Raw genomic sequence first — 21,033 nt, 5'->3', positions numbered from 1 at the left:
CTGGCTTTGCACGAGCTGTCGTGCTGGGGACAGACTCCCACCCACTTAAACACCAGGATCCTCTGCTTCCATCTCCCGCAAAGAGGTGGAATCCACTGCTCCCCACACACATGGCAGCCGCCGCTTGGAACGGCTCCGTGGGTTGCAAGGATTGACGCCGGGACCCCTGGATTGGCAAGTACTCCAGCGTCCAACAGCAGCAGCGGACTCATAAACCTGCAATGCATGGACTGGCCAGCAGAGGGGGACAAAATGCTATGCTGTGTCCCTGTGCGTTACCCGCCAGGCACCTTTTTCCTGCCGGCCCCAGGTGATAGTTGGGGAGATGTGCTGAAGCAGGGCTGGTGGGGCTGGTTGATATATGTGTGTGTGTATGGGAGGAAGAGGGTGTTGGCTGGCTTGGTATGCAGATTGCAGGACATGATATGGGTGACTGCTTAAATTCCTAACTCCTACCAACAACTTCTCTCTTCCGGTTCAGAGAACTCGGACCTTCCATGGCAAAAGCTGATGTTAACGCAGAATTAAGCTTGCTTGATGGCAGGTGTCCCCTTGCCCAATGCTGAGGTGAGCAAAACTCAACTGGCTGAAAACCAGCAAATGCACCGTTAAGGCTGCGCATGCGCACCCCTTCAGTTGGAGCGAGGCACCCAAACACCTTCGGAATTGAAATCCAGAGGAGTTAGGCGCCTAAACACCTTCGAGGATCTGGACCTAAGAATCTCCAAGCACCTTTGAAACATTTCCTGTGAGGGATTAATCCTCACAACACCCCGGAGAAGGAGAGAAGCCTCTTTATGTCCAGCAGACAGTGGCCCAGAGTGGGGGAGTCACTCCCCTATACTAACAGTGGCAAGCTCAGAACAGACCCCAGGAATCCTAAAATACGGAGTCCTACATGGAGACTAGGAGCTACTGAAGCACTGATCACTCCTTTAAGCCATGTTTGTCTCCTTAGCCCAGCATCCAGAAATATGGAGCTCTGCGTATCCTTCACTAGCAAAGATATTACCATTAAATATGATTTTAAGCTAACATAAATGGGCTCATCGAGTGTTTTTTCCTGGTGGTGGCCCAAATTCATGCTTGCTGTAACTGCACAGAAATCAGAGGAAATGCCCCACAGCTGACTGGGGCCCAAGAAGCATCCTTAAACCTAAGGGGATGAGTTTAGGGACATGTCCCAGAAAATGGACCTTGGCAGGCCTAGAAGGTGTCTCACTCCCCATCTATCCCAAAGCACTGTCCAGAGGTGTATCATCCGCTCTGTTTCACAGCCAGGGTAGTGACGTGTCCACAGTCTCACTCAGTGGCAGAGATAGAAACAGAACCCAGGAGTCCTGAGTCCCAGTCCTGTGCCCCAACCACTGGGGCAATAGCAGCAAGTCATACAAGGTTTATTCAGGGGCTGTTGCAATCACTCTCTTGACCACCAGGTGGCATACTCTGCTCACAGCGCTGTTAATAATGAGCAAGGATCCTAGTTTTCAGAGAGAAAACTCCCAAAATTCTCTGATAAAAAAAAATTAAAGTCCATGTTTTTATGCAGTTAAAATGAAGCCCTGAATGTTAGTCTCCCTAGCCACAATACACATAAGTATCAATTGCACACAATGTTTTATTGGTATATCTACAAAAGCAAGTTTGACGTTTACCAATTGTTATAATAAAATACAATTAATAGAATTGCAGTTTGTATTTCTTACTTATACTAAATACTTCTATGCCTGTATTCTGGACAGTAGGGCCCTGTTTATCTGAGCCTCCATTATCCAGCTCTTCGTATTAACCGAACCACCAGCCACCTGGGGCTGACCGTGGCTGGGTTCAGGTGCTCAGCTCTGGGTGACTGGGGCTCCAGTGGTCAGACCTTGCCACGTGGGGCTGACCACCCAAGTCTGGGCCCTCCATCTTAAAATAAGGGCTAGAAAGCTCTTTGCCAATTCCCCTGATTATCCCCATTTTTGACGATCTGACCTGGCCCTGGTTCTAAACAGATCCGATAAACGGTTTTCTACTGTCTGGTTTTATTTTTTCACAAAATGTAAAAAACAAAAGATTCTCTGTGAAAACACAAATTCTGCATTTTTCCGTGGCAAATGGATTTCTGGGATCCCTGATAATGAGCCGACTTCCAAAGCCCATTCTCACTGTTTCCTAAATGCTTCATTTGGGCAAAACTCCTATTGAAATGCATGAACCAAAAAGACTAATATTCTGGAGTTTGTTAATAGGAGTGTTGTATGTAAAACAATGCAGGTAACTGTCCTGCTCCACTCGACGCTGGGGAGGCCTCAGCTGGAGTATAGTATCCAGCTCTGTGTGCCACTCTTTATGTGTTGTCTTGAGAAAAGAAGACAGAGGGGGGACTAGATAAAAGTCTTCCAAGTCTTGAGAGCCGTTATAAAGAGAACGTTGATCAGTTCCTCTCCATGTCCACGGAAGGCAGGACAAGAAGTCATGGGTGTGATCTGCAGCAAGGGAGATGTAGGTTAGATAGTAGGAAAAGCTTTGTAACTCTAGGGGTAGATGAGCTCTGGAACAAGCATCCAAAGGAGGTTGTGGAATCCCCATCAGGAGGTTTTTAAGGGTGGACAAACACCTGTCAGCGACGGTCCAGGTTTACTTGCTCCTGCCTCAACGCAGGGGCATGGACTAGATTACCCCTGGAGGTCCCTTCCAGCCAGACATTTCTGCTTCCGTTGTGTCAGTGCCTTCACCACCACAACATTCATCTTCTCTGGGAATGGCTGCTGGAGCCGGGGAGTCAGAATGGGAGAAGGGGCCTCTGAAAGCAGCAGCTGGAATTGAGGGTTGGGTGAGATGGCTGGAATTGGGCCGTTGGCTTTGGGATGGGAGTGCCAGGTGGGAGATGGGTGGTTGGATGGGGAGGCTGGTTGGCGGCTGTATGGTGGAGAGTGGCATTGGCACCAGGAGCTGGGCAATTACAGACTGAGGTGAGATTTGAAGGAAGTGTGGTGGTGGCAGCAGGAACCCCCCAAGGAGAGGAGAGCCAGGCAGGGCTTGAGCAGGGCAGGGGCTGGGACAGGACAGTGCCAGCGACCCAGGAAAGGAGGAGCCCAGCGAGCGAATAGCAGCCAGAGATGGCGCCAGAATGGGGGTGCTGCCCAGACTGCCTGGAAACCCAATCCCTGGCCCAGTCCCAGGGCTGCACCAGACACGGAGCCAGTGCCCTGGCCTGCAACGGGGAGCTCCCAAGGGTGGAGAACAAGCCTGGGTGCTCCCCAGAAAACCAGCCTGACAAGGGTCCCCAGCCCCACATCACTGACAAGGCAGGGGGCAGTAGGATCATCCTGTGCAGGGCCTGCCCCAGTTTGGGGGTTAGTGTGAGGGGACTCTGCCTCAGGAGATATTGGGGTGTTGGGGGGCCCTGCCCAGGGGTATCAGGGTGAGGGGCTGCACCCTACCTGGGGGTATCAGAGCGTTGAGGAGCTGGGCCCTGTCCAGGTAGGTATCTGGGTGTTGGGGGTGCCTGCCAAGGGGTATCAGGGTGGGGGGCTGTGCCCTGCCCGGGGGTATTGGGATGTTGGGGAACCCAGCTGTGGGGGATCAGGGTGGGGGCTGGACCCAGGGGGATCGAGGTGTTGGGGAGCCTGGCCATGGGGGGATCAGGGGGTGGGGGGAGCCCAGAAATGGGGGGGGATCGGGGGTAGGCCCTGCCCGGGGGTATCGGGGTGTTGGGGGCCCTGCCTGGGGGTATCAGGGTGTTGGGGGCCTGGCTGTAGGGGTATCGGGGAGTGAGGGGGAGCCCAGCCTTGGGGAGGTATCGAGGTGTTGGGGAGCCCAGCTGTGGGGGGTATCAGGGCGGGGGTCCCCACCCGGGGGTATAAGGGTGAGGGGCTGGGCCCTGGCCGGGGGTATCGGGGACTGGGAGGAGCCCAGCTGTGGGGGTTTCGGGGCGGGGGACACCCTGGCCAAGGGGGGGTATTGGGGGGGGGGAGCCCGGCCGTGGGGGGGATTGGGACGGAGGGGTCTGGCCATGGGGGGAGCCTGACCAAGGGGGAAATCGCGGGGCAGCCCAGCCGTGGAGGTTTCAGGGAGGGGGGCAGCCAGGGCAAGGGGGGGGATCGGGTTGGGGGGGAGCCCGGCCGTGGGGGGGGGATCGGGGCGGGGGGCAGCCGGGGCAAGGGGCGGGATCGGGGCGCGGGGGAGCCCGGCCGTGGGGGGAGGATCGGGGCGGGGGGCAGCCGGGGCAAGGGGCGGGATTGGGCAGGGGGGAGCCCGGCCGTGGGGGGGGATCGGGGCGGGGGGCAGCCGGGGCAAGGGGCGGGATCGGGGCGGGGGGGAGCCCGGCCGTGGGGGGGGATCGGGGCGGGGGGCAGCCGGGGCAAGGGGTGGGATCGGGGCGGGGGGGGAGCCCGGCCGTGGGGGGGGATCGGGGGTAGGCCCTGCCCGGGGGTATCGGGGTGTTGGGGGCCCTGCCTGGGGGTATCAGGGTGTTGGGGGCCTGGCTGTAGGGGTATCGGGGAGTGAGGGGGAGCCCAGCCTTGGGGAGGTATCGAGGTGTTGGGGAGCCCAGCTGTGGGGGGTTATCAGGGCGGGGGTCCCCACCCGGGGCTATAAGGGTGAGGGGCTGGGCCGTGGCCGGGGGTATCGGGGGCTGGGAGGAGCCCAGCTGTGGGGGTTTCGGGGCGGGGGGCAGCCTGGCCAAGGGGGGGTATTGAGGGTGGGGGGGGGGGAGCCCGGCCGTGGGGGGTTTGGAACGGAGGGGTCCGGCCATGGGGGGAGCCTGACCAAGGGGGAAATCGGGGGGCAGCCCGGCCGTGGAGGTTTCGGGGCGGGGGGCAGCCGGGCCAAGGGGGGGAATCCGGCCGTGGGGGGGATCGGGGCGGGGGGGGCCCGGCCGTGGGGGGGATCGGGGCGGGGGTAGCCGGGCCAAGGGGTCGATCGGGGCGGGGGGGGGGCCCGGCCGTGGGGGGAGGATCGGGGCGGGGGGGGGAGCTCGACCCAAGGGGCGGGATCGGGGGGCTCGTGGCGGGGGCCGGGCCGGGCCGCTCTCTCTCCTGCGCTGTCTCCCCCGGGCCTGCGGGGGCCGCTGTGGGCCGGGCCGGGCCGGGCGGCTCCGTCGCCGCGTTGGCCGCGCCCCTCCCCCCTCCCCTCCCCGCAGCGGCCGCCGGCGGACGGGAAGCGGCGGCCTGGGCCCGGGAGCGGCGGAGCGAGGGGCCCGGATCGCTGCCCGCCCGCCCGGCGCCATGTGGTTCATCTACGCGCTGAGCTGGTTCTCGCTGCTCATCCAGGTGGCGCTGGTCACCCTGGCCATCGGTGAGAGCCAGACCCCCCCCGGGGCCCCCCCGCTACCGGTCCGCCCCCCCCGGCCATCGGTGAGAGCCCGGCCCCCCCCGCCACCGGTCCGCCCCCCGGCCCCCCCCGGCCATCGGTGAGAGCCCGGCCCCCCCCGGGGCCCCCCCGCCACCGGTCCGCCCCCCCCGGGCCCTCCCTGGCCATCGGTGAGAGCCCGGCCCCCCCCGGGGCCCCCCCGCCACCGGTCCGCCCCCCCCGGGGCCCTCCCTGGCCATCGGTGAGAGCCCGGCCCCCCCCGGGGCCCCCCCCGCCACCGGTCCGCCCCCCCCGGGGCCCTCCCTGGCCATCGGTGAGAGCCCGGCCCCCCCGGGGCCCCCCCGCCACCGGTCCGCCCCCCCCCCGGCCATCGGTGAGAGCCCGGCCCCCCCGGGGCCCCCCCGCCACCGGTCCGCCCCCCCCGGCCATCGGTGAGAGCCAGACCCCCCCCGGGGCCCCCCCGCTACCGGTCCGCCCCCCCCGGCCATCGGTGAGAGCCCGGCCCCCCCCGCCACCGGTCCGCCCCCCGGCCCCCCCCGGCCATCGGTGAGAGCCCGGCCCCCCCGGGGCCCCCCCCCCACCGGTCCCCCCCCCCCGGGGCCCTCCCTGGCCATCGGTGAGAGCCCGGCCCCCCCCGGGGCCCCCCCGCCACCGGTCCGCCCCCCCCCCCGGCCATCGGTGAGAGCCCGGCCCCCCCGGGGCCCCCCCGCCACCGGTCCGCCCCCCCCGGCCATCGGTGAGAGCCCGGCCCCCCCGGGGCCCCCCCGCCACCGGTCCGCCCCCACCGGCCATCGGTGAGAGCCCGGCCCCCCCGACCCCCCCGCCACCGGTCCGCCCCCCCCGGCCCCCCCGGCCATCGGTGAGAGCCCGGCCCCCCCGACCCCCCCGCCACCGGTCCGCCCCCCCCGGCCCCCCCCGGCCATCGGTGAGAGCCCGGCCCCCCCGGCCCCCCCGCCACCGGTCTGCCCCCCCCCGGCTATCGGTGAGAGCCCGACCCCCCCCACCCCCTCCGCCACCGGTTCCCCCCCCGGCCATCGGTGAGAGCCAGACCCCCCCCGCCACCGGTCCGCCCCCCCCCGGTCCCCCCCGGCCATCGGTGAGAGCCCGGCCCCCCCGCCACCGGTCCGCCCCCCCCGGGGCCCCCCGCCACCGGTCCGCCCCCCCGGCCATCGGTGAGAGCCCGGCCCCCCCCGGCCACCGGTCCGCCCCCCCGGTCCCTCCCTGGCCATCGGTGAGAGCCCGCCCCCCCCCCGCCACCGGTCCGCCCCCCCCGGCCATCGGTGAGAGCCCGACCGCCCCCCCCGCCACCGGTCCGCCCCCCCGACCATCGGTGAGAGCTCGACCGCCCCCCCCGCCACCGGTCCGCCCTCCCCCCCGGCCATCGGTGAGAGCCTGGGCCCCCCCGCCACCGGTCCGCCCCCCCCCCCCCGGCCATCGGTGAGAGCCAGACCCCCCCCCCCGCCACCGGTCTGCCCCCCCCCGGCTCCTCCCTGGCCATCGGTGAGAGCCCGACCGACCCCCCGGCCCCTCCCTGGCCATCAGTGAGAGCCTGGCCCCCCCGGACCCCCCCTGGTCCGTGCCCCCCCCGGCCCCTCCCTGGCTATCGGTGAGAGCCCGCCCCGCCACCAGTCCGCTCCCCCCAGCCATTGGTGAGAGCCCGACCGCCCCCCGCCACCAGTCCGCCCTCCCTGGCCATCGGTGAGAGCCTGGCCCCCCCGGGGCCCCCCCACCACCGGTCCGCCCCCCCCGGCCCCACCTGGCCATCGGTGAGAGCCAGACCCCCCCCCGCCACCAGTCCGCCCCCCCCCGGCCATCGGTGAGAGCCCGGCCCTCCCCCCGCCACCGGTCCGCTCCCCCCCGGTCCCCCCTGGCCATTGGTGAGAGCTCGACCCCCCTGGGGCCTCCCCCGCCACCAGTCCGCCCCCCTCAGAACCCCCCCGGCCATCGGTGAGAGCCCGGCCCCGCCCCGCCACCGGTCCGCGGCCCCCCCCGGCCATCGGTGAGAGCCAGACCCCCCCGGGCCTCCCCCCACCACCGGTCCACCCCCCCACCCCTCCCTGGCCATCGGTGAGAGCCCGACCCCGCCCCCGGTCGTGCCCCTCCCTGGCTATCAGTGAGGGCCCGGCCCCTGCCCGCCACTCTGATCCCTTTGCCCCAGAGTGACCCGCCCGCACCGCCTGATCGCCTCTGGGACCGGCCCGCGCCCCATCTTCCTCCTGTTCCCCCTGGCACCAGAGGACTTAACCGAGGACTCCCTGTGGGGTGGGGGGGGGGTGCAGAGATGGGGGCGAGTCGGGGATGCGCTCTGGGGGAGGGGCTGTAGATGTCTCAGGCCTGGGGCTGCCTTTGTTCTGGGGGTGTGGTGTTAGGCCCCGATACTGGGTTGGGGAGGATGGGGGACCAGGGTAGGTGCAGCTGGGGGAGGAGGGGGAATAGGGTGCCCAGCCTGTTCCCTGCAGGTGTCCGACCCGGTTCCAGGTCACCTGCACTGTGCCCTGCCTTTGGGCTGATTGCTCCTGTTCCGTGAGGGCAGCTCCCCCGTCACGACCCCCTGTGCCTCTGGCCGCACCTCTCCGAGCAGCCCCGTAATACTGCAGTGCAGAGTAATGCCCAGCCGCGCGGCAGGTTGGCAGCCAGTGCGATGGGGCACCTGCCCTGTGCTTGCTGTACCGGTACTGCAGCCACTCCTGTGTTCAGGGCTTGGAACCTTCACCCAACTCCAGTGAAACCCAAGGGGGCAACTCGGAGCGAATTCCAGGGAGCCACAGTGTTAGGACAGATGTTTCCCAAGGCCGCCCCGAGACGGGAACAATCTCGTTTCCCGTCTCTGAGGGCCCTAGGATGTGCTTTTCTCCCAGCTGCCGCTTTGTCTGCAAACTGCTGCCTGGTTGAAAGGGGAGCTGAAAAATAGCAACAGGCCACAGGGTTGCTAAAGGAACCAGCAAAAATATAGGATGCAGAAGACTGGACAAAGCAACAGGAATTTTATTGTTGGGACCAGCCCTGCCCTCCTGGTCAAGGTGGAACTGGCTGATACAAGGGGCTGTTTCCATCTCTTGTCTCTGTGATTATCTGATGTGTTGGCCCCAGTTTTGTGCCCCATAGAGTGTAAGCTCTCTGGAGCAGAGACCTTTTCTGCTTGTGTTTGTCCTGTGCTTGCCATAAGTGGGCCCCATTCGGATTGTGGCCCATGACTGCGACCACACTAAATCATGACACTAATGCTCTAGGACCTCTCATCGGAACGAGTTTAGGGATCATGCCAGGGTGGACTTGATTTAAATCACTAGTCAGGAAGACTCAATTTAATCACGGTTTTCTACATAGAAGTGCTTTCTTGTTGCTTGTTACAGCCTTAATACATATGCTTCACAACTCAGAGATCGATGTAGGTTTCATTTTTAGAAGGGACACACTATACATTTTTAAACAGTGATTATTTTGAAAACTTTTCAGATTAGTTTTACAGCTATATCGGAAAATGAATGATTGTTTGGTTATTTCTTTTACCAAAGGTAATTGAAGCAGATAGTTCTTCTCCCAATGACTTCATAAATACCTCCAATTCAACGGGTTAATCATTAATATTTGCAGGATTTTTTGCCATGTTTTATTAGGAGGAGAACATCACCAGACAGACATTTAAATTGATTTATTTAACTAAAACAACAACGTTATGTAATCTGGATTTTCTTCATCAGTATTTTAACAAAACAGGTTCATTCAAGTTCTTTAAAATCAGATTTGTTTTTGTTAAAATTGTTTTTAACTAAAATAGTTAAATTAAATATTTTAAAAAACAAAAATCAACTTTGTCAGCCAGTCAACATGAGAAACTTAAAATATTGGCTTCTGCAGCTAACACAGTCGTCTTCACCTTCATTTTCCTGTTTGTTCATAATCTGGAAAAGAAAAACAAGCTTTCTGGCTTTTCCAGGTCCAAACAATTTCTCAATTTCTGGCAGAAGCAGCTACTGCCGTTAAAAGTGAGATTATCACTTCAGCAGTGTCTGAATCCAAGTGCTTAAGTGACTTCCTCCAGTTCGCTGGTGAGACTTTCTTTAAAACATCATCAGCAAATATATTTATTGAATGGTTCTTATTCCCAAACAGGGTGTCTTTTAAACCCTGCTGCCATTATAGGTTTTCCCTTCTAGTGAGAGAGTGGTATGGCAGGTCTCAAATCAATGAGGGCTACACTCAGAAAAAGCTCAAGACTTCTGGAGTATGCTGCTCAAACAGTTTCACTTTTGTTTCTACTGCCTATCCCTCCCTTCTCACATTTCTCTCCAGACTTCTCCTTGTCCAGATGTAGCCCGCCCCCAACAGTCTTCTATTCATTGGAGTTTTTGGAACTTTGCACTTTTAGGGAGAGGTAAGGGATTGACTCTGTGTACACAAATTTGCAGAGGGACAATAGGGTTGAGGTCTGTTATTTCTCACCTCTATATATTTATTTATTTAAAACATTTTTGCTGGTAACAAGCATGTTATCTCTGCAGACACAAATCCACGGTTTGAGAATGCAAAACTAAACGTCTCTGTTGGTATCTTCTAGACTGAGCACTGAGTCCCATTGGGTAGATAGAAAGATTAACCTCAATAATCTGTACAGAAGCCCCTGGAACCCCATAAAATTGGGTCCCCAATCCATGAACCATTGGAACTCATTTACAAAACTTTTCTTAAACATTACATGAATATATTGTCTCATACTATAGAATTAGAATTTATAATCCCTGTTCCATGAGGAGATATCTTTGAGCTATACTGTATCTTAATTAAAACTATCTTTAGATAGGTTTTTCCTTCAAAAAGCATTTTATCAGAAAAATTCAATTTAAATCAAAAAAAATTTTTTTACTTTTTTATTTTTTTAAAAAACATTGATTTTTATCCACCCTGGATCATGCCTCCCGCATCATTGAAATGCATCCACCTCTGGAGTGGAAGGCAGGCAACTGTTTAACAGTGCCAAGTGACAGCACCAAACAGTTTAGATGGGATCTGAAGAACTTACATTTGAAACTGCAAGAGCAGCTGTAACTATGATCATTGGTGTTGATTGGCTGCAAATCGCAGGCACACCTAGTCTGTGCTTAAAATCCTATTTGGGTTGCTATGCTTGTAAATTGTTTCACCCATCTGGTGCGTCTCGCCTTTAGGGTTGTAAGCTCTTAGGGCAGGGATTGTCATCTGTTCTGCATCTACATATCACCCCACAACGGGCTGATTGTTACCGACTTCAAGCCCATCCGGTCCAAGTTGCTTGGTGAGCCCTGCAGTAATGGTGGAACTGTTTTTCCTGGATACGCAGATCCAGTTTTTCAAATGAAGTCAACTGCCCAGCCCCTGTGAAAACCAGGCCAGTGTTACTCAAGTTGGGCAGCCAAAACTGGAGGCCCCTCCAGTTAGACCCCAGCTCTGAAAGTCCAGGCCACAATGTCTTGGAAACAGCTACAAGGCTTCCGGTGCTTTTGGAGTTTGTGAATCTGTGGGGTCGAAATCCCCTGGAAATGACCAGTCTAGTTGGCATGAGCAGCTTCTGGCTGTGAGCTGCAGTGAGAGTCTGAGCCTGAAATAACCCCTCTGTTTCCCTTCTAGCCGCTGGCCTCTACTATCTGGCGGAGCTAATAGAAGAATACACTGTAGCTACTAGCAGAATAATCAAATACATGATCTGGGTAAGTCTCTGGCTGTTTGTGCTCATAACAGTCCTGCGGTGGTGGGGAGGTAGATTAGATTATTTTTGAGGGGCCACTTAGACATGGGCTAGCCCATGAACCTTTACTAGCCCAAGTCTCCTCTTAGTTAGCCTGTGAAGGGCAGGCAGTAAAATCAATGCAGAATGTTACAATTTTAGGGATCAACAGCCCAGTTAAAAGCACCAGCCCCAAATAATCTGGCAAAGAGCAAGGTCAATGGCTCTGGGAAGCATCAGCCCATGAAATGAAGAACTGTTCCCAGTCAGTGCCTAGAATGGGGAAGCAAAGCAGGGCTGCCCAGAGGGGGAGGCAAGTGGGGCCATTTGCCCCGGGCCCTGCAGGGGCCCCCACGAGACTGTAGTATTCTATAGTATTGCAACATTTTTTTAATGAAAGGGGCCCCCAAAATTGCTTTGCCCCAGGCCTCTTGAATCCTCTTGGCAACCCTGAAGCAAAGAGGATCATGAATGTGTAAAAACAAGGGGCTCTGGGCGATCAGGGATCTGCCTGCCACAATACAGAAGTTTGCAGAACAGCTAGCTGGGTACTGCAGCCAAACTCTCCAGGGAGAGAACTGCACAGCCCTGCCTTACTCCCTCCTCCTGGGGCTGCTGAGGTGGTTGGGAGGGAGGGGCCATGCTCCCTGCTTTCCAGGCTGCAATGGGAGGGAACAGAAACTTGGTCTGCATTAGGGGGGTTGTGGAAGCTCCTTCACTGGAGGTTTTCAAAAGGCTGCTGAATAGCCCTCTGTCTGGGATGGGTCAGACACTACAAATCCTGCATCTTGCCAGGGGGTTAGACTAGATGCCCCTTGCGGTCCCTTCTGACCCTGTGGTTCTGTGATTCTATGAAAAACAACACCGCTTACACAGCCCTTGTCATCCATAGATCTCAAAGCACTTTACAAAGGAGGTCAGTCATTAGTCCCATTTTACAGATGGGGAATCTGAGTCACAGAGGGGGCAAAGGACTTGCCTAAAGTCGCCTGTAGACCAGCAGCAGAGTCAGAACTAGAACACAGGTCTCCTGAGTTCCCAGTCCAGTGCTCTATCCGGTAGACCTCCCTGCTCAGCAGATACTGCCTTACAGATGAGTGGCAGATGGCTGCTGCCTCCAGGGAAGGTGCTTCTGTGGCACTGTGCCCCTAGAGAAACTTCCTTTGCTTGGCTGGTCCCCTTGGGCAGCACTGAAAGGGACGTCTGAGTCCATGCATCTTGATCTCTTAAATAGAGGAGCGGAGCCTGCATGTCAGAGGGGAGAGGGATGATTTAGAGAACTGCTCCAAAAGGCCCTCAAGGTGGGGATCAGCGAGGGGTGGTAACATCAGCAGGTCCCCTTGGCAGCGTAAGGTCACTGATACTTGCAGCAGCTGAAACTTAGTGTGATCTGAAGTTGCCACAAGACGTCCTGGAGACAGATTCATAGTCCCATAGAGTTTAAGGCCAGAATGGACCATTAGCTCTGGCCAGATCTGTATGTAATAGGACATCAAATGTCACCCAGATATCCACAGGCTTGTTGTAGAGCAATCACAGGTCACACAGCTGTCTCTGGGCCTGGCCTTGGATGAACCGAGCACTTGCAACTCCCCCCTGTGTACGTGATAGAGAGGCTGGATTAACTGTGGATTGGGGTGTTTCTCTGTTTCAGTTCTCTACAGCAGTGCTCGTAGGCCTGTACCTCTTTGAACACTTTCCTGGCTTCATGGTGGGTGTGGGCCTCTTCACCAACCTGGTCTATTTCGGCTTGCTGCAGACGTTCCCCTTCATCATGCTGACATCGCCAAACTTTATACTGTCGTGCGGTGAGTCTGGATGCCTTTGGGGAGCAGGGGGATTGTGTGCCGCTGGGGTTTGCGGCGAGGGGACAGGCATTTGAGAGCACGGAGACCACCTCAGGATCTTCTGCCACCTCCACCACAGGTTCAGCTGTGTCTCTGGGCCAGCTAGTCCCAGACATTTGAGTCTTTTGCAACACATCCTGCGGCATTAGCAAGTGCTGTGCTAATGGAGTATGTTGAGCTTAGTTCAGCACCTTGCATCTGGGGATTATAAAGCACAGGCAGGGGTGGATAGCCCATGGCAAAGCCGGGAACAGAACCCAGATCTACTGGCTTTCAGTCCTGTCTCTTACCCTCAAGTCCTGTCTCCTACCTGCAGTCAAAAAAGCGAATAGAATGCTGGACATCATTAAAAAGGGATAGATAATAAGACAGAAAATGTCATGTTGCCTCTATATAAATCTATGGTACCCCCCACATCTTGAATACTGTGTGCAGATGTGGTTGCCCCATCTCAAAAAAGATATATTGGAATTGGAAAAGTCAGAAAAGGTCAACAAAAACTATTAGGGGTATGGAATGGCTTCCATATTAGGAAAGATTAAGAGGTGGGATATAACTGAGGTCTATAATATCATCACTGGTGTGGAGAAAGGAAATAAGGAAGTGTTATTTACTCATAATATAAGAATTAGGGGGTCACTAAATGAAATGAATAGGCAGCAGGTTTAAAACAAACAAAAGGAAATATTTCTTCACACAACTCACAGTCAACCTGTGGAATTCCTTGCCAGAGGATGTTGTGAAGGCCAAGACTATAACAGGGTTCAAAAAAGAACTAGATAAATTCCTGGAGGACAGGTCCGTCAATGGCTATTAGTCAGGATGGGCGGGGATGGTGTCCCTAGCCTCTGTTTGCAGAAGCTGGGAATGGGCGACAAGGGATGGATCACTTGATGATTCCCTGTTCTGTTCATTCCCTCTGGGGCACCTGGCATTGGCCACTGTTGGAAGACAGGATACTGAGCTAGATGGACCTTTGGTCTGACCCAGTCTGGCCGTTCTTATGTTCAGATCTGTTCTTCCTTCCTGGAGTAACTTGCCCAGAGTTACACAGCAATGACAGGTGGAACCAGAACTGAGGGTCTGCTCTACCCTAGACCATGCTATCAGCCTGTAAGTACTGCACTTGTAGGAGATGCTGCTCTGTACTTAAGGATCAGAATTCCTGGTGCTCATCAGATGCTCTGTGGGAGATATATTTGATAAAAGACAAATACATTTTTTAAAGCAGACTGGAAAAGTTTTGGGAAAGGATGTGCACTGGGATAGTGCGTGTACTCTTACAGCAGTGCCAGGAGAGCTGTATAAACCCCATCACGCCGTAATTTTTCCTACTCGATGGAAAATACACCCCATGTGGTGCTTAGGGGCCGACGGTGCAGAGGAAAGGAGCTTAGGCCTGGGATCAGGAATTCACGTGGGAATTTGAGATCATTTGAGAGCATCGCCCAGGAAAAGAAGCGGCTCGCTGGGTTTAAATCAGTGGGTGTTAAGGTTTGGATTTCAGCATTCCTTCTGCTGTGGGTACCCCAGCTTTACAGCCTCCTGGGTTCTATTCCCAGCAGTGCTACAGACTTCCTGAGTGATCTTGGCAAGTCCTTGGCCCTCTGTTCCTCAGGCTCCCCGGCTGGGCATGGTAACATTTCTTTGTCCCCTGGGGGCTCCTCGAGATGCTCAGGTGGAAGATGCCGTTGATGGGCCAAGTTGTATGATTAATTAACAACTGCCCTGCCAGCCCCGGAGAAAGCAAAACTGAGCAGTTAGTTTCCTGTCCCATCTGAATGAAGCACAAGGAAAGGGAAACAGTCACTGAGGAATGGTGAATTCAGATGGTTAAAATGATTTTAGTCTAATAATGTCTAGCTGTTAGTAATGCAGGTAAAGGATTTTTCACTTGACCATGTTCTTGAACTGAAAAGAAAGTTGAACAAATTCTCATTATTTATTATTTGCATTAGTATAGTACCGAGGTGCAGACCGGCCTGGTGTGGGTCACAGCTGAGAATGCCAATTTCAGGACAGACTGATGATAAGGCAGACGCATCCCAAACTGGTGGCTATTCTAACATTAGATTCACCAAACCAGTAACAAAATGAGCTTCTGTATCACCACACTGGTTATCAAGAAGCTAAAACAGAGTCCCCTAGGCAATCCAGCCCTTATTCCCACCCAGACATCTGGTCTTTACGATGAGGTTACTGAGAACCGAATTCGTTGTATGTAAAGTTCTTCCAATCGCAAAGGATCAGCCACTTCTCCAGGTCAATATCTATCTCAGTCTTACCCCAAAATCACACTTATGCCAGTCCTTTTGTAACAAAACTAAAGGTTTAATAACATAAAAAGAAAAGAAGAGAGTTCTTAAATAGTTAAGAGTCGTATACATTACAAGTGATTTCCAGAGTCTCTAACTCAGGACCATAGCGGTGATGTTCAGTTTGCTGGTAGAGGGTCATTCGGTCCTTTGTTCCAAGCTTCCTTAGAAAAATCACAGTCCAGAGATGAGAAACAGGAAGGAAAACAAAGCAGTGATAGCACAGCTTGCAATTTCCAACTTGGCTCTTGTGAATGGAAAGTTCCTGGCGAATATGGAACACAGGCTCACATGGGCATGGAAAGTCACTGTTAAAGATGGAGTCTTAGCTCACATGTCCTTACGTGCTTTGCTGAATCAGAAGGGTAGCCATCGGCTCCACACTGAGGCGTCCCCGGGAAAGGCTCTCTGAAGAGCTGATGCCTTTCTGTGGCTGACCGACCGGCGATGGCTAGTCTGAATGTAAATTGGGCTGGGGAGTGTCACCCACGAACACAACACATGTCTGAGATACAAATACACCGCCAATATTCATAACGTCCGATGCAAAGATGTTACATGCATATAAACAGGATCATCGTACTTAGCAGATGGCAACTTTTCCATTGATCTCATACGTGACGTACTTTGTATCAGGGATATTGCAGTTGTGCAACGGTAGTGATACATTAGGTGACTGTAACAGTAGTGTGCCCCTGGTTATCGTTCTTGCTACACACCATCACACTAGGAATCCACAGTCATAGACCAGGGCCCCATTGTGCGTTGCTGTACAGATAACAAAAAGGCAGTCCATGTCCCAGGGAGCTCACAACAAACTAGAAGAGACATTAGACAGAGATGGGACCACTGGGGGACAATGGGGCAGTACGAGTTGTGGTCCTCCAACACCAGCACCCTAGTTGGATTCTTTACTTCATACACTGCAGGTATGAAGCTGCAGCTGTGATACTGCCTCGTTGTACTTGTCTGCTATGCTGGGACAAGCTTCATCTAAGTAAGACACTAGGCTAGCTGGACCATTGGTGTGTCAGCAGCTAGGTAGATTTAAATGATTTCAGTAGCAATGAATTATTTAAACGACTCCTGACGTGATCTCTCAGTGTTCCTGTGTATGTTCTAGAGAGCTCTGGGTGTATGATTTAAAAAAAAAACAACCTTTAGTTCTAAATGTCTAATGTGAGTCTGTCTGCTTCCTGAAAAGGAGAGCAGCTCTCCACTGGCATGTCATCCAGAGCTTGGCATTCCAGGTGTCCTACAAGCCCAATCCCCTGGTGGTTTGATCCTCTGATTGCTGCATGTGTGCAGGATAGGGTCGGGTCTGTTCTTGCGTAGGAGATCTCCAAGGGACTGTAGGAGGTGGTGTTGGTGCTCCAGAAGGTAGAGTCGCTGCTCTGAGTCAGTTCTGGAGCAGTGCCCAGGCGTGGCGCTATGGCGCGCTGTGCTGTTGGCAATGCTCTCTTTGGAACGAGACATAAGACCCCTCCTGACTCTTAAAAAGCTGGTGACACTTCTTGCAAGAGCTAGAGGTGTTAAACCCTCTTTCCTGGCCACCTTCTAACTTGGCCTGCTATTCTGCCCCATTTAAAACTCCCCTTGTGCAGCAGTAGTGGGACATGACTGTCTTCAACTGTTGTGTGTCCTAGAGCCTTACGGATGCTAGACGACTCCTCCTGGAATTCCCCAACAGAGAGGTGTGCCCGTTGTCTCTCACAATCAGTGGCAAAGAACTCAGGTGTCCTAGTTCTCTGCTCTGGCAACTTGAACTGCACTTCCTTTGTCATCAGAGATGTTTGTGTTATGACGAGAGGGGTTATCCTGGTGGTGGTAAGATATTGACTTTGTGTTGGATCCATTGCTGGGAGCAAAGTAATGGTATGATTGTATCTCTGATGGCTTTCATACTACTGTTTTCCAGGGCCCTACGGTCAGGGAAGGTGCCTCACTTCAGTGAGCCTGCAACATGAGCAGGGTGATGGGTATTGCTTTAAATCTGGCAATTCACTCTCTCCTTTCCTTTGGCAGTGCTTGTTATATTGAACCACTACTTAGCGTTCCAGTACTTTGCTGATGAGTATTACCCGTTCTCAGAGGTAAGAGACGATTTGGGAGAAGCATCTCTTTAAGCCTTTGTAGACGTTTGAGCTGTGTGGAGTGGAGTGCTGGTGGGAGGCGAGGAGAAGAGAAGGGAGGTCAGAGGTGACCTGCCGAGAAAAAACAGCTGTCCCCAATCTGGGGGCTTCCCCTCCTTTGGCCCTTATTAAAGATGCCCTGACAGTGTGTTCTCTCAGGACTTCTCCAAGTATTTTTTTCTGCCTGTTTTTTCCATATCAGGAATGTCGAGTCTTCACTTTTGGGTTCTTTGGGGGATGGTTTTTGCCAGAGGATTCTCTGAAGGATCCAAAAATGTGGATTTCGTGCTTCCTCAGCCTAAATAAAGGCATGAAAGCTCCCGGTTCACCAGACAGCCTAGAGTATTCTAGGATAGACAAGACCTGAATTTAAGCTAATGGTTTCTACACAGCTAAATAAAGATGTGTGCATGCTAGTTATGGCCAGAGGGTTATTGTGGAGATCTAGTGGAGAACCAGGCTTCACCTTGGAGACCTGTTATCTTCTAGTCTGGTCTTACTTCAGCTTTCTCCATATCTGCCTCCCATCCCCCAGCTCCCGGAGCATGGCAGGCTATCAGATGACACAGAAGCAGAGAAAGGTTCCTGTCTGAGCCCATGGGATGCAGCCTGTTTGGCACTCAGAGCATTTCTTCCCCCTTCCTTCCCACCCTCTAAAATGTCTGAAAGGCCATTTTTGCCATCCTTGGATTTGACTACCAAGACGGTGCTAGTTTGTGGGCTTCTGCCCCAGGAGAAATGTCCATGTGGAAACCTAGCGGTTAGGCAACCCGACGTTTCTGGACTGTTTGCTGCAGCGAGTCTGTTGTGATTTGATGGTAATTGGTCTCTCACTGCCTCTCATGTTTCACCTGCAGGTTCTTGCCTACTTCACGTTCTGCTTGTGGTTAATTCCCTTTGCGTTTTTTGTGTCCTTGTCGGCTGGAGAGAACGTCCTACCTTCGACGGTGCAGCCTGGAGGTGCGTACGTTTGATGTTCTCGGAACCAGCTCGAGCAAATGCTCAGCTGTTACCCTCCCCTCGACCCAGAGGGTGTGACTTGTGGAGACCACATATCCCACTTGATCTGAAGGGCTGGATAGTGGGGTGGAAGGCATTTAAAACTGGGCAGGATATATACTTAGAAAATCTATTAAGGAGTGGTCTGGCAGTGTCAGCAATCCTGCTGGGGCCTTGTGGTCTTTGTGAACTAGGCCCCCATGTCAAAGATGAGGAAGGTTTGCCCAGTGGTTAGGGCACTAGCCTAGGACTTGGGAACTGTGGGTTCAGTTGTGTGTTCACAAACTTCCCGTGTGACCTTGTCTAGTCACTTAGCTTCTCTTGTGCCTGGGTGCCCCAGCTGTAAAGTGGGGATATTTCGCTGCCTCAGGGGGGCGTTGTGAGGATAAATACACTAAAGACTGTGGGGCGCTTTGAGATCTGCTGATGAAGAGTTCTGTAAGAGCCAGGTATTGGTATTCCACCTTATGAAATGTAGCTGTATTAGATACCCCCGGGTAGCTAACAAGTAGCTGCTGTTGCTCCCACTTGGGCAAAACTTGGGCGTCCAGCAGAAGCTATCTAAGTGCTTTATCTGTCAGGGCTCGATTTATCGTGTCTAGTGTAGACACGATAAATCGATCCCCAATCGCTCTGCCGTCGACTCCGGTACTCCACCACGGTGAGAGGTGGAAGTGAAGTGGGGACTCTTCTTTTCCCAAGACCGAATGATTCTTCAGACAGCTCGTGGTGCAATATTTGGTGGATTTGATCTTTTTGGCCCGCGCTCCCTGTCTCCACAGATGACGTGGTATCGAACTACTTCACCAAGGGGAAGAGGGGTAAGCGCTCCGGCATCCTCCTCATCTTCTCCTTCATCAAGGAGGCCATCCTGCCCAGTCGACAGAAGATGTATTGACCCGCGGCCCGCGGCCAGCATGAACTGTGACGAAGCCGAAGGGAAGACCCCAGCTGGATGTGAACATCAGTGCTGTCCCTGGGTCAGCAGCGAACCCCCCACTCCTCCACTTCTCTCCGAGGGATTTTGGTAGGAACGTATAATCTGTGCAACAGCCAGAGGCAGCTGCCGTGTCAAACATGCGTGCTCGACGCCTCTGGTGGTGCAAATGCAGGAGCTTGCCTTTTTATACCTCTCCGATCATCCCCTGGGACTTGCTGACAAGGAGGTGGTTCTGCTCAAATTGAGTTTAAGGAGGGCGGCAGCCTCTGCGAACTATGCACTGTGTTCCGAGACCATGATGTGAGGCATTGCCATCTGTTCTTATTTAAAGCCAAAAGCCTTTGTAGGGCGTAGTTTGTCCGAGGGCAGGAGGAACACACGCAGTGTCTAACTGGGGTTTGCATACAGCCATGATTTAAAAAAATAACCAGACTCTTGAATTCCAAAACATTTCTGTCTGGAAGCTTGCCAGCGATGGAGAGAGCTGGTGACACGGCTCACTCGCTCGTTACAACATGCGTATCCGTGATCCAGACACAGAGGGCGAGACTACAGGGTGTCTGTGCACTGATGCACTCTGCTCCTGCGGCTCTTAAAGGTGACTTGCCAGGGATAAAAATGGGACATGTGCCTCTTTTGCCGCTTTATGATGATGATTAAAGATGGCCTAAAGGGAATTTTTTATATAATTTTTTTTCTGCTTGTTTTAACCTAAGACATTTCAACTTTTGTCTTCCCTGGGTTTGCTAGAAGTCTTGTTGGATGGCTCAGAAGTGGCTTGTAGGCGCCCTAAACTTTTCATTTAAGGATGTTGACTCTTCCGCAAAAAGAGCTCTTCTCCTTGCTGTGTTAGCCAGTTGAGCTAAATTGGTGTTGACAAAACCAGAGAGCCCTGCGTTCAGAGCTGTGAATAACAATCGCTTCCCTTCTCCATCAGGTTTCCAATGCCATACAGTTCTCCAGCCACCCGTAGAGTCTTCTTGGTGGGGAAGAGTTTGAGAAACCCTGAATGTTCAGTGAGAGCAGGGGGAAAAACTTGTAGGTGTTTTTTATATATAATAAAGAAGCAAAACCAGGGCCCAACCTCATTTTTGCCCCTTTGCTGGTCACCTTTAACTGTTGTGCCAGGAATAAAGATGTTTTCATTAAGGTGGTGCCACACTTTTTGGAACTGGGAGTTTGGCCCCAGGCAGCGTCTACTCATCATTTTGAAAGGGTTTATGAAGATTCCATGAGGCATGAATCTCTTCTCTCATGGGCCAGCTCTGGATGAGGGCCACTGAGAGCTGTTGAAATCTATCCTGTGTATTGAGAAGAGCCTGGAAACTGCAGGCTTTGACTGGGGGATCCTTTGACAATGTCTGTCATTCTCATGCTTAATTTAATGGCAGCGTGATTTCTGTTCAAGTACCAATTCTCTCTTTCAATAAAGGTTCTAGATGCAGTTTGCCTTATGATGAAAGGAGCTGAAATTTGCTGTCTCCCTCTCGACACTTCACCACAATCATAATTGTCAAGCCCTGAAGCAGTCCAATGCTCCTGTTTGTAAGAGGGCTACAGGTGAAGTATGTATGATTTGTATAGCACCAAATATGATCTGTACAGTACTTCGTTAACCCTGCGTCAAAGAGCTCAACGTATAAGGCCTAGACTCTGTAACACTTTTAAAAGCGTGGTGAAGAACTGGAGAGGGTGCCAGGAAGAGCTACATGTGACTCGAGGGCTGGAGAGAATGCCTTATCGTAAGAGATTTAAGGAACAGGTCTGTTGGATGTATCAAAAAGATTGAGGTGACTTGATT

The 21,033-nt window shown here is 54.2% G+C and overlaps 2 protein-coding genes across 3 annotated transcripts; both read left to right on the top strand.

The window, feature by feature from the left end:
* Positions 1-3,583: 3,583 nt before the first annotated feature.
* LOC115651978 (rRNA 2'-O-methyltransferase fibrillarin-like) lies at positions 3,584-4,911 on the top strand (the record flags this gene model as incomplete). Its single annotated transcript, XM_030563380.1, has 2 exons — positions 3,584-3,670; positions 4,810-4,911. Coding segments are annotated over 2 exons (189 nt in total), but the record flags the coding sequence as incomplete, so codon positions are not given.
* Positions 4,912-5,147: 236 nt separating this feature from the next.
* On the top strand, positions 5,148-20,694 carry LOC115652058 (protein TEX261). 2 transcript variants are annotated; one of them, XM_030563571.1, is made up of 6 exons: positions 5,148-5,283; positions 10,903-10,982; positions 12,654-12,807; positions 17,187-17,254; positions 18,151-18,253; positions 19,075-20,694. In XM_030563571.1, exons 1-6 carry the CDS (start codon positions 5,214-5,216, stop codon positions 19,188-19,190), a joined length of 591 nt encoding a protein of 196 aa, XP_030419431.1. In that variant the 5' UTR covers positions 5,148-5,213; the 3' UTR covers positions 19,191-20,694. The 2 variants fall into 2 exon arrangements, with proteins under 2 accessions (XP_030419431.1, XP_030419430.1); XM_030563570.1 differs by lacking the exon at positions 5,148-5,283 and adding an exon at positions 9,495-9,673.
* Positions 20,695-21,033: the final 339 nt, after the last annotated feature.

This window comes from Gopherus evgoodei, chromosome 5 (genome assembly GCF_007399415.2).
Source record: "Gopherus evgoodei ecotype Sinaloan lineage chromosome 5, rGopEvg1_v1.p, whole genome shotgun sequence".
NCBI classification, from domain to species: Eukaryota; Metazoa; Chordata; order Testudines; family Testudinidae; genus Gopherus; species Gopherus evgoodei.
The sequence above is the reverse complement of the archived record's forward strand: the minus strand, read 5'-3'. Positions and strand labels throughout refer to the sequence as shown.

What these genes read in the sequence shown, in the direction of transcription:
- LOC115652058 (XM_030563570.1), top strand. Translation starts at nt 9,526, where the DNA reads ATGCTGCTCAAACAGTTTCACTTTTGTTTCTACTGCCTATCCCTCCCT. An exon ending in CTTTGCACTTTTAGGGAGAG is followed by an intron (nt 9,674 to 10,902) that starts GTAAGGGATTGA and finishes TTTCCCTTCTAG; the next exon opens with CCGCTGGCCTCTACTATCTG. An exon ending in TTCGACGGTGCAGCCTGGAG is followed by an intron (nt 18,254 to 19,074) that starts GTGCGTACGTTT and finishes CTGTCTCCACAG; the next exon opens with ATGACGTGGTATCGAACTAC.